Raw genomic sequence first — 17,778 nt, 5'->3', positions numbered from 1 at the left:
CACACAGCACTTCCATACGAGCCATCTCACACAGCACTTCCATAGGAGCCATCTCACACACTTCCATAGGAGCCATCTCACAGAACACTTCCATAGGAGCCATCTCACAGAACACTTCCATACAAGCCATCTCACACAACACTTCCATAGGAGCCATCTCACAGAACACTTCCATAGGAGCCATCTCACGCAACACTTCCATAGGAGCCATCTCACACAACTCTTCCATAGGAGCCATCTCACACAACACTTCCATAGGAGCCATCTCACACAGCACTTTCACACGAGTCATCTCACATAGCACTTCCATACGAGCTATCTCACACAGCACTTCCATAGGGGCCATCTCACACAGCACTTCCATAGGAGCCATCTCACACAACACTTCCATAGGAGCCATCTCACACAGCACTTCCATAGGAGCCATCTCACACAGCACTTTCACATGAGCCATCTCACAAAACACTTCCACAGTAGCCATCTCACACAGCACTTCCATAGGAGCCATCTCACACAGCACTTCCATAGGAGCCATCTCACACAACAATTCCATAGGAGCCATCTCACACAACACTTCCATAGGAGCTATCTCACACAGAACTTCCATACGAGCCATCTAACACAGCACTTCCATAGGAGCCATCTCACACAACTCTTCCATAGGAGCCATCTCACACAACTCTTTCACACAAGCCATTTCACACAACACTTCCATAGGAGCCATCTCACACAATAATTCCATAGGGGCCATCTCACACAGCACTTCCATAGGAGCCATCCCACACAACACTTCCATAGGAGCCATCTCACACAGCACTTCCATAGGAGCCATCACACACAGCACTTTCACACGAGCCATCTCACACAACACTTCCACAGTAGCCATCTCACACAGCACTTCCATAGGAGCCATCTCACACAGCACTTCCATACGAGCCATCTCACACAACAATTCCATAGGAGCCATCTCACACAACACTTCCATAGGAGCCATCTCACAGAACACTTCCATACAAGCCATCTCACACAACACTTCCATAGGAGCCATCTCACAGAACACTTCCATAGGAGCCATCTCACGCAACACTTCCATAGGAGCCATCTCACACAACTCTTCCATAGGAGCCATCTCACACAACACTTCCATAGGAGCCATCTCACACAGCACTTTCACACGAGTCATCTCACATAGCACTTCCATACGAGCTATCTCACACAGCACTTCCATAGGGGCCATCTCACACAGCACTTCCATAGGAGCCATCTCACACAACACTTCCATAGGAGCCATCTCACACAGCACTTCCATAGGAGCCATCTCACACAGCACTTTCACATGAGCCATCTCACAAAACAATTCCACAGTAGCCATCTCACACAGCACTTCCATAGGAGCCATCTCACACAGCACTTCCATAGGAGCCATCTCACACAACAATTCCATAGGAGCCATCTCACACAACACTTCCATAGGAGCTATCTCACACAGAACTTCCATACGAGCCATCTAACACAGCACTTCCATAGGAGCCATCTCACACAACTCTTCCATAGGAGCCATCTCACACAACTCTTTCACACGAGCCATTTCACACAACACTTCCATAGGAGCCATCTCACACAATACTTCCATAGGGGCCATCTCACACAGCACTTCCATAGGAGCCATACCACACAACACTTCCATAGGAGCCATCTCACACAGCACTTCCATAGGAGCCATCACACACAGCACTTTCACACGAGCCATCTCACACAACACTTCCACAGTAGCCATCTCACACAGCACTTCCATAGGAGCCATCTCACACAGCACTTCCATACGAGCCATCTCACACAACAATTCCATAGGAGCCATCTCACACAACACTTCCATAGGAGCCATCTCACACAGCACTTCCATAGGAGCCATCTCACACAACAATTCCATAGGAGCCATCTCACACAGCACTTCCATAGGAGCTATCTCACACAGAACTTCCATACGAGCCATCTCACACAACACTTCCATAGGAGCCATCTCACACAACACTTCCATAGGAACCATCTCACACACTTCCATAGGAGCCATCTCACAGAACACTTCCATAGGAGCCATCTCACACAACTCTTTCACACGAGCCATGTCACACAACTCTTTCACACGAGCCATCCCACACAGCACTTCCATAGGAGCCATCTTACACAGCACTTCCATAGGAGCCATCTCACACAACTCTTCCATAGGAGCCATGTTACACAGCACTTCCATAGGAGCCATCTCACACAACACTTCCATAGGAGCCATCTCACACAACTCTTCCATAGGAGCCATCTCACAAAACTCTTTCGCACGAGCCATCCCACACAGCACTTCCATAGGAGCCATCTTACACAGCACTTCCATAGGATCCATCTCACACAACACTTTCACATGAGCCACCTCACACAACACTTCCATAGGAGCCATCTCACACAGCACTTCCATAGGAGCCATCTCACACAGCACTTCCATACGAGCCATCTCACACAGCACTTCCATACGAGCCATCTTACACAGCACTTCCATAGGAGCCTTCTCACACAACACTTTCACATGAGCCACCTCACACAACACTTCCATAGGAGCCATCTCACACAGCACTTCCATAGGAGCCATCTCACACAGCACTTCCATACGAGCCATCTCACACAGCACTTCCATACGAGCCATCTCACACAACACTTCCATAGGAGCCATCTAACACAGCACTTCCATAGGAGCCATCTCACACAACTCTTCCATAGGAGCCATCTCACACAACTCTTTCACACGAGCCATTTCACACAACACTTCCATAGGAGCCATCTCACACAGCACTTCCATAGGAGCCATCTCACACAGCACTTCCATACGAGCCATCTCACACAACACTTCCATAGGAGGCATCCCACACAACACTTCCATAGGAGCCATCTCACACAGCACTTCCATACGAGCCATGTCACACAACTCTTTCACACGAGCCATCCCACACAGCACTTCCATAGGAGCCATCTTACACAGCACTTCCATAGGAGCCATCTCACACAACACTTTCACACGAGCCATCTCACACAACACTTCCGTAGGAGCCATCTCACACAGCACTTCCATAGGAGCCATCTCACACAGCACTTCCATACGAGCCATCTCACACAACACTTCCATAGGAGCCATCTCACACAACTCTTCCATAGGAGCCATCTCACATAGCACTTTCACACGAGCCATCTCACACAACACTTCCATAGGAGCCATCTCACACAACACTTCCATAGGAGCCATCTCACACAGCACTTCCATAGGAGCCATCTCACACAGCACTTCCATACGAGCCATCTCACACAACACTTCCATAGGAGCTATCTCACACAACTCTTCCATAGGAGCCATCTCACATAGCACTTCCATACGAGCCATCTCACACAACACTTCCATATGAGCTATCTCACACAACACTTCCATAGGAGCCATCTCACACAATACTTCCATAGGGGCCATCTCACACAGCACTTCCATAGGAGCCATCCCACACAGCACTTCCATACGATCCATCTCACACAACACTTCCACAGTAGCCATCTCACACAGCACTTCCATAGGAGCCATCTCACACAGCACTTCCATAGGAGCCATCTCACACAACAATTCCATAGGAGCCATCTCACACAACACTTCCATAGGAGCCATCTCACACAGCACTTCCATACGAGCCATCTCACACAGCACTTCCATACGAGCCATCTCACACAGCACTTCCATAGGAGCCATCTCACACACTTCCATAGGAGCCATCTCACAGAACACTTCCATAGGAGCCATCTCACAGAACACTTCCATACAAGCCATCTCACACAACACTTCCATAGGAGCCATCTCACAGAACACTTCCATAGGAGCCATCTCACACAACACTTCCATAGGAGCCATCTCACACAACTCTTCCATAGGAGCCATCTCACACAACACTTCCATAGGAGCCATCTCACACAACTCTTCCATAGGAGCCATCTCACACAACACTTCCATAGGAGCCATCTCACACAGCACTTTCACACGAGTCATCTCACACAGCACTTCCACACGAGCTATCTCACACAACACTTCCATAGGGGCCATCTCACACAGCACTTCCATAGGAGCCATCTCACACAACACTTCCATAGGAGCCATCTCACACAGCACTTTCACATGAGCCATCTCACAAAACACTTCCACAGTAGCCATCTCACACAGCACTTCCATAGGAGCCATCTCACACAGCACTTCCATAGGAGCCATCTCACACAACAATTCCATAGGAGCCATCTCACACAACACTTCCATAGGAGCTATCTCACACAGAACTTCCATACGAGCCATCTCACACAACACTTCCATAGGAGCCATCTCACACAACACTTCCATAGGAGCCATCTCACACACTTCCATAGGAGCCATCTCACAGAACACTTCCATAGGAGCCATCTCAGACAACAATTCCATATGAGCCATCTCACACAACACTTCCATAGGAGCCATCTCACACAACACTTCCAGAGGAGCCATCTCACACAACACTTCCATAGGAGCCATCTCACACACTTCCATAGGAGCCATCTCACAGAACACTTCCATAGGAGCCATCTCACACAACACTTCCATACGAGCCATCTCACACAACACTTCCATAGGAGCCATCTCACACAGCACTTCCATAGGAGCCATCTCACAAAACTCTTCCATATGAGCCATGTCACACAACTCTTTCACACGAGCCATCCCACACAGCACTTCCATAGGAGCCATCTTACACAGCACTTCCACAGGAGCCATCTCACACAACACTTTCACACGAGCCATCTCACACAACACTTCCATAGGAGCCATCTCACACAGCACTTCCATAGGAGCCATCTCACACAGCACTTCCATACGAGCCATCTCACACAACACTTCCATAGGAGCCATCTCACACAACTCTTCCATAGGAGCCATCTCACATAGCACTTTCACACGAGCCATCTCACACAACGCTTCCATAGGAGCCATCTCACACAACACTTCCATTGGAGCCATCTCACACAGCACTTTCATACGAGCCATCTCACACAACACTTCCATAGGAGCCATCTCACACAGCACTTCCATAGGAGCCATCACACACAGCAATTTCACACGAGCCATCTCACACAACACGTCCACAGTAGCTATCTCACACAGCACTTCCATAGGAGCCATCTCACACAGCACTTCCATACGAGCCATCTCACACAACAATTCCATAGGAGCCATCTCACACAACACTTCCATAGGAGCCATCTCACACAGCACTTCCATACGAGCCATCTCACACAGCACTTCCATACGAGCCATCTCACACAGCACTTCCATAGGAGCCATCTCACACAGCACTTCCATAGGAGCCATCTCACACACTTCCATAGGAGCCATCTCACAGAACACTTCCATAGGAGCCATCTCACACAACACTTCCATACAAGCCATCTCACACAACACTTCCATAGGAGCCATCTCACACAACTCTTCCATAGGAGCCATCTCATATAGCACTTTCACACGAGCCATCTCACACAACACTTCCATAGGAGCCATCTCACACAACACTTTCATAGGAGCCATCTCACACAGCACTTTCACACGAGTCATCTCACACAGCACTTCCATACGAGCTATCTCACACAACACTTCCATAGGGGCCATCTCACACAGCACTTCCATAGAAGCCATCTCACACAACACTTCCATAGGAGCCATCTCACACAGCACTTCCATAGGAGCCATCTCACACAGCACTTTCACATGAGCCATCTCACAAAACACTTCCACAGTAGCCATCTCACACAGCACTTCCATAGGAGCCATCTCACACAGCACTTCCATAGGAGCCATCTCACACAACAATTCCATAGGAGCCATCTCACACAACACTTCCATAGGAGCTATCTCACACAGAACTTCCATACGAGCCATCTCACACAACACTTCCATAGGAGCCATCTCACACAACACTTCCATAGGAGCCATCTCACACACTTCCATAGGAGCCATCTCACAGAACACTTCCATAGGAGCCATCTCAGACAACAATTCCATATGAGCCATCTCACACAACACTTCCATAGGAGCCATCTCACAGAACACTTCCATAGGAGCCATCTCACACAACACTTCCATAGGAGCCATCTCACACAACTCTTCCATGGGAGCCATCTCACACAACACTTCCATAGGAGCCATCTCACACAGCACTTTCACACGAGTCATCTCACACAGCACTTCCATATGAGCCATCTCACACAACACTTTCACACGAGCCATCTCACACACTTCCAGAGGAGCCATCTCACACAACTCTTCCATGGGAGCCATCTCACACAACACTTCCATACGAGCCATCTCACAACGAGCCATCTCACACAACACTTCCATAGGAGCCATCTCACACAGCACTTTCACACGAGTCATCTCACACAGCACTTCCATAGGAGCCATCTCACACAACTCTTCCATAGGAGCCATCTCACACAACACTTCCATAGGAGCCATCTCACACAGCACTTTCACACGAGTCATCTCACACAGCACTTCCATAGGAGCCATCTCACACAACACTTTCACACGAGCCATCTCACACACTTCCAGAGGAGCCATCTCACACAACACTTCCATAGGAGCCATCTCACACACTTCCATAGGAGCCATCTCACAGAACACTTCCATAAGAGCCATCTCACACAACACTTCCATACGAGCCATCTCACACAACACTTCCATAGGAGCCATCTCACACAGCACTTCCATAGGAGCCATCTCACAAAACTCTTCCATATGCACCATCTTACACAACTCTTCCATAGGAGCCATCTCACACAACTCTTCCATAGGAGCCATCTCACACAACACTTCCATAGGAGCCATCTCACACAGCACTTTCACACGAGTCATCTCACACAACTCTTCCATGGGAGCCATCTCACACAACTCTTCCATAGGAGCCATCTCACACAACACTTCCATAGGAGCCATCTCACACAGCACTTTCACACGAGTCATCTCACACAGCACTTCCACAGGAGCCATCTCACACACCACTTTCACACGAGTCATCTCACACAGCACTTCCATAGGAGCCATCTCACAAAACTCTTCCATATGCACCATCTTACACAACTCTTCCATAGGAGCCATCTCACACAACTCTTCCATAGGAGCCATCTCACACAACTCTTCCATAGGAGCCATCTCACACAACACTTCCATAGGAGCCATCTCACACAGCACTTTCACACGAGTCATCTCACACAACTCTTCCATGGGAGCCATCTCACACAACTCTTCCATAGGAGCCATCTCACACAACACTTCCATAGGAGCCATCTCACACAACTCTTCCATAGGAGCCATCTCACACAACTCTTCCATAGGAGCCATCTCACACAACACTTCCATAGGAGCCATCTCACACAGCACTTTCACACGAGTCATCTCACACAACTCTTCCAATGGAGCCATCTCACACAACTCTTCCATAGGAGCCATCTCACACAACACTTCCATAGGAGCCATCTCACACAGCACTTTCACACGAGTCATCTCACACAACTCTTCCATGGGAGCCATCTCACACAACTCTTCCATAGGAGCCATCTCACACAACTCTTCCATAGGAGCCATCTCAGACAGCACTTTTAAAAGGAGACATATCACGCTTCATCGGAGACATCCCGCAATGCACACTGTGTGCGCGTCGTCTCGCACAATACCTTGTGCTAGACATTCCCAATGTCACTGACATCTCACACCCGCGATTTTGCAAATGAGGCCTTTCGCGCGAGAGGCCCCTTTTATAGAGGACTTCTCGCACGCACCCACTTTACGCCACGCCCACCTCCTTGTATAGGTGCACGTGTTACACGAGGCGAGCCACCCAGGACCTTTGAATGCAGACCTCTCATAGTGTCCCTTGGATGCGCGACATCTCACGCTGCTCATGGAATGTGAAAAAAGCACACAGCTCATTTCAAGTGAGTCATTTAACACATCACAACCGCACACCGGTTACATGAGGACATCTCGCGCATCGCATGTAATCGGTGCCATTTTGCAGTACTGGGTTATGTGACGTATCTCACGAGGAACCTTTCCCAGAAGCCCTCGGCGTCAACGGGGCTTACATGTCATACACCAGCGTATGTGGGAGAGCTCGTGCTACACCTTGGATATGAGACATCTCGCGGCGCCTTCTGCACGAGTTCTCCCTCACCACCCCTTTTATAGGGGGCATATCACCGTACACCTTTTTATGTAAGACATCTCACGCAGACCCTTGCATAGGACACATCTCACCCATCGCCTTTTCTAGAGGACACGTCACACTGCACCTGTCATGGGAGGCAACTCACAGGTCGCCATCTGCGGGTGAGACGCCATGCTGGGCATATTGTAGCCTCCGACACTGCGCCCTTATGCCATGTCCCACCCAGAACCTGTTACACGATACATCCCAAAGGGAAACGTAATGCACACAAAAGACCCGTCCAAGCCGGAGATCCTTGAGTCTTAGCCAAGGCTTTAAGTGGGCTGGGGCTAGCCAGGGTTCAGACCTGGCAGTCTTCAAAAAGGCTTCCCGAGCCTGGGGTAGCCCCCTCCCCAACGCGCCTTACTAACCCGCCACCGCCCATCGGAATAGACCGTCGTTACAGACACACGGCACCGTACCCCTCCAAGTATACGTCTCCGTCTAAGCAGCAGACATGCACCACAAACAATAGTCTCTGCCTAGGGTGGGACCGCCTGCAAATATCCCTCCGTGTACCCATAAAGGCACCGTAAAGACCAGCTCTGACAGGTCCATAATAACGGGGCGGCTGCCACAGTCCTTCCAGACACCCCACACGGCACAGCAAGAGAACGCCCCGCTTCTAGGCGGCGCTGCCCTTGCAATCCTACCCAGCGCCTCGTTTATAGGGAAGAGACATCGCCGCGAGTGCGATGGCCGACTTCAATGGCGTCAATGGCGTCTCGCCCTGGTCATTGCCAATGGCCCCATAGACTTTAATGGAGTCTCTCTCCAGATCAAACTTTAATGGATTCTCATGGCCTGGTCCACGGACCCTATATACTTTAATGCAGCATCACTCCTGTTAAGATCCTCTAACCCTATATACTTTAATGGAGTCACGCTACTGGTCGGATCCACTGACTCCATGTACCTCAATGGAGTCTCACCCCATATCAGATTATCTAGCCATATAGACTTTAGCGGGGTTTATGCCTGATCAGATCGACTTACCCTATAGACTTTAATGGAGCCTCGCTCCTGGTTGAAATCCACTCACTGGCCCTATAGACTTTAATCAAGTCTCACTCCTGGCCAGTTCCACTAACCCTATAGACTGTAATCTAGTCTCACTCCTGGTCAGACCCCCGACCCTATAGACTTTAATGGAGTCACACTCATGATCGGATCCGCGTACCTTGTAGACTTTAATGGAGTCACACTCCTGTTCCACTTGGTTTCACTGTCTTTATAGAACCTCAACTGCGTCTCCCACCTCAGAGCGCACACTCTCCAGGCACGTCTCAATGGCCCTGTAGATTTGAATGGAGTCTCGCCCAAGGCCCCACCGACTTCAATGTTGTCGGATCCTAATACATTTGAATGGAGTCCAACATCAGGCCATCAACACGTCCCTACTAAACATTCTTCACGTTTGCCAGGGAAACTGGACGAGGGGAGACCCTTGAGGACTGTCTGGACCCGACCCGCAGGCTCGCCCCTCCTTACCTCGTGTTGTTGCTCTGGGGCTGCTCCTGTGCCCGGCTGGCGTCCAGGCTCCAGCCGAGGAGTAGCGCCGAGAGGACGAGCAGACGCCACATGGTGCTTGCTTCGAGGACGGCTTCAGAGTGTGCTGCGAGAGATGCCGCCCGTCTCCCAGAAGCCCGGCCCTCTCCCCCGTCATTCGGCTAATGTCTAACAGATGCCGACTTGTGCATCAGCGTGGTCGAGGGGGAGGGGGGGGGAGCGGAGGAATGCCAAACTATTAAACAAAAAGTAAATAAAAACATGTCGCCTTGCTGTCCCGAGGATGAATGGGCGGCTGTGCTGGGCGCTGGAGGGGGGGGTCCAGGGCATGTGTTCATTAAACGCTGCCTGAAAGGGGACTCTATGATGTCCCCGTGGGGATGCCTGGCCCAATACAGGGGGTTCCTTGGGTGATGGGTGAGGGGTACAGCTATGGCTTTCTTTATTGGGGGCCGGGAAGGGGGGGGGGTTGCAGACTGGCCTGCGTGCAGTAGTAAGGCCTCGACCACCGCTCCACCACAGCTCTTCTAGGATATACCAGTTATGGCCTGCCTCCCTCTAGGGCACGGACCCCCTGCCCTTGCCCGTAAGCACCCCTTGAGTTCCACATTGGGACCCTCGCCCCGTCTGCGCGGCGGTACAAATGACCTGACATTCTATAGGTGCCCCTCGACCCAGCCCCCGGTGTCAACACCTCTCTCGAAGCACCTCACCCCTGACCTGCAAACAGCTCCGTCAAAGCACCTCGTCCCTAACCTGCACACCGCTCGCTCAAAGCACCTCATCCCTGACCTGCACAACGCTCTCTCAAAGCACCTCATCGCTGACCTGCACACAGCTCTCTCAAAGCACCTCATCCCTGACCTGCACACAGCTCTCTCAAAGCACCCCATCCCTGACCTGCGCACAGTCTACCAAAGCTCCTCATTCCTGACCTGCACACCACTCTCTCAAAGCACCTCAACCCTGACCTGCACACAGCTCTCTCAAAGCACCTCATCCCTGACCTGCACACAGCTCTCTCAAATCGCCTAATTGCTGACCTGCACACCGCTTTCCCAAAGCACCTCACCCCTGTCCTGCACACCGTTCTCTCAAAGCACCTCGTTCCTGACCTGCACACCATTCTCTCAAAGTACCACATCCCTGATCTGCACACCACTGTCTCAAAGTACCTCATTCATGACCTGCACACAGTTCTCTCAAAGCACCTCATCCCTGACCTGCACACACCTCCCTCAAAGCACATCATCCCTGACCTGCACACCACGCTCTCAAAGGACATCATCCCTGACCTGCACACAGCCCTCTTAAGCACCTCATCCCTGACCTGCACACAGCTCTACCGAAGCTCCTCATTCCTGACCTGCACACCGATCTCTCAAAGCACCTCATCCCTGACCTGCACACAGGGCTCTTAAAGCACCTCATCCCTGACCTGCGCAACGCTCTCTCACAGCACATCCTCCCTGACCTGCACACATCTCTCTCAAAGCACCTCATCCCTGACCTGCACACAGCTCTACCAAAGCTCCTCATTCCAACCTGCACACCGCTGTCTCAAAGCACCTCATCCCTGACCTGCACACTGCTCTCCCAAAGCACCTCACCCCTGACCTGCACACAGCTCTCTCAAAGCACCTCACCCCTGACCTGCTCAAAGCTCTCTCAAAGCACCTCATCCCTGACCTGCACACAGCTCTACCAAAGCTCCTCATTCCAACCTGCACACCGCTCTCTCAAAACACCTCACCCCTGACCTGCACACCGCTCTCGCAAAGTACCTCATCCCTGACCTGCACACAGCTCTCTTAAAGCACCTCATCCCTGACCTGCACACCACTCTCTCAAAGCACCTCACCCTTGACCTGCACACAGTTCTCTCAAAGCACCTCGTTCCTGACCTGCACACCGCTCTCTCAAAGCACCTCAGCCCTGACCTGCACACAGCTCTCTCAAAGCACCTCATCCCTGAACTGCATACAGCTCTCTCAAATCGCCTAATTCCTGACCTACACACTGCTCTTTCAAAGCACTTCATCCCCGACCTGCACAACGCTCTCTCAAAACACCTCACCCCTAACCTGCACACCACTCTCTCAAAGCACCTCAACCCTGACCTTCACACAGCTCTCTCAAAGCACCTCATCCTTGACATGCACACAGCTCTCTCACATCGCCTAATTGCTGACCTACACACTGCTCTCTCAAAGCACCTCATCCCTGACCTGCACAACGCTCTCTCAAAACACCTCATCCCTGACCTGCACACCGCTCTCCCAAAGCACCTCACCCCTGTCCTACACACCGTTCTCTCAAAGCACCTCGTTCCTGACCTGCACACCGTTCTCTCAAAGTACCTCATCCCTGATCTGCACACCACTGTCTCAAAGTACCTCATCCCTGACCTGCACACAGTTCTCTCAAAGCACCTCGTTCCTGACCTGCACACTGCTCTCTTAAAGTACTTCATCCCTGACCTGCACACGGCTCCCTCAAAGCACATCATCCCTGACCTGCACACCGCTCTCTCAAAGGACATCATCCCTGACCTGCACATCGATCTCTCAAAGCACCTCATCCCTGACCTGTACACAGGGCTCTTAAAGCACCTCATCCCTGACCTGCGCAACACTCTCTCAAAGCACATCCTCCCTGACCTGCACACATCTCTCTCAAAGCACCTCATCCCTGACCTGCACACAGCTCTACCAAAGCTCTTCATTCCGACCTGCACACGCTCTCTCAAAGCACCTCATCCCTGACCTGCACACTGCTCTCCCAAAGCACCTCATCCCTGACCTGCTCACAGCTCTCTCAAAGCACCTCACCCCTGACCTGCACACCGCTCTCTCAAAACACCTCACCCCTGACCTGCACACAGCTCTCTTAAAGCACCTCATCCCTGACCTGCACACCACTCTCTCATAGCACCTCACCCCTGACCGGCACACAGTTCTCTAAAAGCACCTCGTTCCTGACCTGCACACTGCTCTCTCAAAGCACCTCAGCCCTGACCTGCACACAGCTCTCTCAAAGCACCTCATCGCTGACCTGCACACAGCTCTCTCAAATCGCCTAATTCCTGACCTACACACTGCTCTTTCAAAGCACCTCACCCCTGACCTGCACACAGTTCTCTCAAAGTACCTCGTTCCTGACCTGCACACCGTTCTCTCAAAGTGGCTCATCCCTGCTCTGGACACAACTCTCTCAATGTACCCCATCCCTGACCTGCACACAGCTCCCTCAAAGCACATCATCCCTGAACTGCACACAGCTCCCTCAAAGCACATCATCCCTGACTTGCACACCGCTCTCTCAAAGCACATCATCCCTGACCTGCACACAGCTCTCTTAAAGCACCTCATCCCTGACCTGCACACAACTTCCTCAAAGCACCTCAGCCCTGACCTGCACACAGCTCCCTCAAAGCACCTCATCCCTGACCTGCACACAGCTCCCTCAAAGCACCTCATCCCTGACCTGCAGACAGCTCTACCAGAGCTCTTCATTCCTGACCTGCACACAGCTCTCTCAAAGCACCTCATCGCTGACCTGCACACCGCTCTCTCAAAGCACCTCATCCCTGACCTGCACACCGCTCTCCCAAAGCACCTCACCCCTGACCTGCACACAGCTCTCTCAAAGCACCTCATCCCTGACCTGCACACCACTCTCTCAAAGCACCTCATCCCTGACCTGCACACAGCTCTCCCAAAGCACCTCACCCCTGACCTGCACACAGCTCTCTCAAAGCACCTCATCACTGACCTCCACACAGTTCTCTCAAAGCACCTCGTTCTTGACCTGCACACCACGCTCTCAAAGTACCTCATCCCTGACCTGCACACCACTCTCTCACAGTACTTCATCCCTGACCTGCACACCACTCTCTCAAAGTACTTCATCCCTGACCTGCACACAGTTCTCTCAAAGCACCTCATCCCTGACCTGCACACAGCTCTACCAAAGCTCCTCATTCCTGTCCTGCACACAACTCTACTAAAGCTCCTCATTCCTGACCTGCACACCGCTCTCTCAAAGCACCTCATCCCTGACCTGCACACAGCTCTCTCAAAGCACCTCATCCCTGATCTATACACAGCGCTCTCAAAGCACCTTATCCCTGAACTGCACAACGCTCTCTCAAAGTACCTCATTCCCGAGCTGCACACAGCTCTCTCAAAGCACCTCATCCCTGACCTGCACACAGCTCTCTCAAAGCACCTGGTTCCTGACCTGCACACAACTCTGCCAAAGCACCTCATCCCTGACCTGCACACAGCTCTCTCAAAGCACCTCATCCCTGACCTGCACACAGCTCTGGAAAAGAACCTCATCCCTGACCTGCACACAGCTCTCTCAAAGCACCTCATCCCTGACCTGCACACAGCTCTCTCAAAGCACCTTATCCCTGACCTGCACACAGCTCTGCCAAAGCACCCCATCCCTGATCTGCACAAAGCTCTGACAAAGAACCTCATCCCTGACCTGCTCACAGCTTTCTCCAAGCACCTCATCCCTGACCTGCACACAGCTCTGACAAAGCACCCCATCCCTGACCTGAACACAGCTCTCTCAAAGCACCTCATCCCTGACCTGCACACCGCTCTCTCAAAGCACCTCACCCCTGACCTGCACACAGTTCTCCCAAAGCACCTCACCCCTGACCTGCACACAGCTCTCTCAAAGCACCTCATCACTGACCTGCACACAGTTCTCTCAAAGCACCTCGTTCCTGACCTGCGCACCACCCTCTCAAAGTACCTCATCCCTCACCTGCACACCGCTCTCTCAAAGTACTTCATCCCTGACCTGCACACAGTTCTCTCAAAGCACCTCATCCCTGACCTGCACACAGCTCTACCAAAGTTCATCATTCCTGTCCTGCACACAGCTCTACCAAAGCTCCTCATTCCTGACATGCACACCGCTCTCTCAAAGCACCTCATCCCTGATCTGCACACAGCGCTCTCAAAGCACCTCATCCCTGACCTGCACACAGCTCTGACCAAACACCTAATCCCTGACCTGCACACCGCTCTCTCAAATAATCTCGTCCCTTACCTGCACACAGCTCTCTCAAACCACCTCATCCCTGACCTGCACACAGCTCTCTCAAAGCACCTCATCCCTGGACTTCACAGAGCTCCGACAAAGCACATCATCCCTGACCTGCACCCTGCTCTCTCAGAGCACCTCATCCCTGACCTGCACACAGCTCCCTCAAATCACCTCATCCCTGACCTGCACACCGCTCTCTCAAAGCACGTCACCCCTGACCTGCACACAACTCTCTCAAAGCACCTCACCCCTGACCTGCACACAACTCTCTCAAAGCACCTCACCCCTGACCTGCACACAACTCTCTCAAAGCACCACAGGCATGCCTAAAACGCATGCTTCGCCCCGCCCTCTCTGCTGCTTTCCCATCCCTAGGGGAGCAGGCTGCCCCACCCCCTCAATTAAGCAAGGCTTCTAACTACCAGTTCCACGGCAGGGCCACTTAAACCTAATTAGCGGATGTGGGGAGGGGGCGTATGATGTTGCTGGCTGCCTAATGCCCCGTCCTCCCTGGGTGGCCGTGCCCTTCTGCCATCGGTCTCTCGGCCCTGTGTGCCTGGGAAGAGTCTGCCGAAGTAACCGCATCATTAGAGTCTGGTATGCATCGTCTTTTTGATGACTTTTAAAAAACATGAATCTGTTCTTTGCAATTTTCTCAGGAACAGACGTAAACACCAGCAAGACACAGTGAATGACAGTCCGGCAGAAGCCACGTCCGCCTCGAGGTGGATAGCAGCGCTATGTGAGTCTGCCACCGACTCACTCACCTACTCACATAAAGTTGGGCATGCCCACTGTAAACTAGAAACAGCAATGTACCCCTTCTCACGCGTCGCGAGACTGCTAGGGAGGGGGCCGAAAGGGGGCGTTGCAAATAGGCGACGTAACAAAAACGTGGGAGCGTTCTGGGGTCAAGTCCTAACAAAAAAAGTGGGGGACTCATTAACATGCCAATTGAATGTGACATCCCCAGAAAATGACCATATCAGGGTTCCCTCTGAAAAATAGTGTGGTGACTCCTGAAAAAAGTGGGGGTCCTCCGTCCACCCGCGTGTACCCTCCACTTGAGCCCCGGGAGCGTTGCTGGTGCATGGGCTTAGTCCGCCATTGGCAAAAAAGCAGGTTTGCACCCATTCAGGGTTTCAGGTGGTGAACTTTGAAGCAGGCACCATCAAGCCAACCACATCAGAAATGCATTGTACAACCAAGCGATGCGGGCGATTTACCTGCGCTGACCCACTAATACTTACAGGCACCACCTCACATGACACTTAACGGCCAGAGACATCAAAAATACCACTTGGAGGGGATCGCCTAGCACTAGGTTTTGCATTTCATCAGCTGTGACCAGCACCCCCTAAAGGTGGTGTTAGAGGGACAGCCCACATAGTGAGTGGGGTGCCTCTCTGGCCCCTTTGACCCTTTCTGCCTCCACTCTTGGTGAGAGGAGGATGGAAATGGAAGGTGGTCCCCCTGGCCAGCCGTGAACAGGTTTGGCTTGGGGGCGGGCCTTTAAAATGGCGTCCAGCATGCCTATGGGTTGTGCAGTGTCCTGTGCCCTATTTGAGGGCTTTAGTTCATTTCTGGGACGGGCAGCACGGGAAAGGGAACAGAGAGGTGGCTTACTACACTACTTGGATGAGTTCCTCTTTGTGGGCAGGAACGGTTCTTACGTTGCACGCGCGGTTGGGCGCGCGGTGGCGCTGGTCGCGTTCCAGGAATAGGTGGCTCATTTGAAGGTGGCTGTGGCGCTGGCGAAGACTCAAGGGCCAGAGATAGTTCTGACGCTCCTAGGGATTGCGACCGACACCCTCAAGCGCGGCTGCACCTTTCCAAAGGAAAAGTTGGAGGCTTTAGTGCTGAAATTGATGATAACTTGTTAGACCTGTCCACGCCAAGGGGGGTAGAAAACACTACCATCAGTAACTTATAACATTTCTCATTTGGTACATATTTAGAATAGAACAATGATCTTCAAGAAAACAAATACTGTATGAAAATCTTCCCTTTAATCTGCATTTGCTTTACATATAATACAGAGGACAAGGTTGCGATGCATTTCGGAACTCCGTCCTTCATCAGGGCGATCTCTACAAGATACATTTGATACATTCATTATAGCACATAATATAACTGAAGATTGTGAGTTCTCACACAGAATATACACTCTGACTCGTAATAGGCAAAGTTACGCCTCTGATCCTCAGGCTTCTTTATGCGATGGACTCATGGTGTGTGACCTACAAGGGAAACGTATGTGTATGAGGCTGGTGCACGGGTGGTAGCTATATAAGCCGGTCTGTTTGATTTTAAGCTAAAGGGATTGAACAAAAAAGAATACATTTCAAACCAACCTAATGTTGGAGTGCATGCTCAAAACATGGTGATATAAAAGGTAAATCAAAGAGAGGGGTTGCTTACCACAATAAAACCGCTTGTGGCAAATAACTGTGTGCGCAGTGGTGCTAGATCTCAACGTCGTCTGCTTCACATTCTTGGTCTCAACTCGGAAAAACATGGAGAGTCGAATTACAACTGGGGTCTTAAATCTGCCTTAACATCTGGACGGTGAAAAGAACCCGAAGGAGCTGTGGCTATTCGTCTGGGTGGCTATTAACTGAGATGGGCTTGTGAGTAGCCGAATACTGTGAGTGCCCAGTAATTCCGTTTGGTAAACTTGGACCTCTAGTATTCCGTAGTCGAGAAGATCCTTAGAGTGACAAAAGTAGGAGGAGAAAAGTTTATAGGCTGTCTACTTTGTGGTAAATGGCCGTAACTGGTGTGGGAAAGCAGAAAAGTTGATCAATATCGCGGCAAACTTCCATGAAAAACAAGGTTGTCTTGGTAACCATGGTAACAAGGAATGGACGCCAGAAGGGATCTGTTTGACTACGTAGAGCAT

At 51.3% G+C, this 17,778-nt stretch overlaps 1 protein-coding gene across 2 annotated transcripts in view; it reads right to left on the bottom strand.

Moving 5' to 3' along the window:
- LOC138566375 (procollagen C-endopeptidase enhancer 1-like) overlaps positions 1-9,970 on the bottom strand; it is a 315,017-nt gene extending 305,047 nt beyond the window's left edge. Inside the window, exon 1 of one of the 2 annotated variants that reach the window (XM_069643547.1) lies at positions 9,792-9,970. In XM_069643547.1, coding sequence (XP_069499648.1) covers positions 9,792-9,883 — 92 coding nt within the window. In that variant the 5' untranslated portion in view covers positions 9,884-9,970. The remainder of the gene's footprint in view (positions 1-9,791) is intronic. The other variant, XM_069643557.1, reaches the window with a different exon arrangement.
- Between the last annotated feature and the right edge of the window lie 7,808 nt (positions 9,971-17,778).

The sequence above is a fragment of the Ambystoma mexicanum genome, chromosome 1p, assembly GCF_040938575.1.
Source record: "Ambystoma mexicanum isolate Mex_15411 chromosome 1p, UKY_AmexF1_1, whole genome shotgun sequence".
NCBI lineage: Eukaryota > Metazoa > Chordata > Amphibia > Caudata > Ambystomatidae > Ambystoma > Ambystoma mexicanum.
The sequence above is the reverse complement of the archived record's forward strand: the minus strand, read 5'-3'. Positions and strand labels throughout refer to the sequence as shown.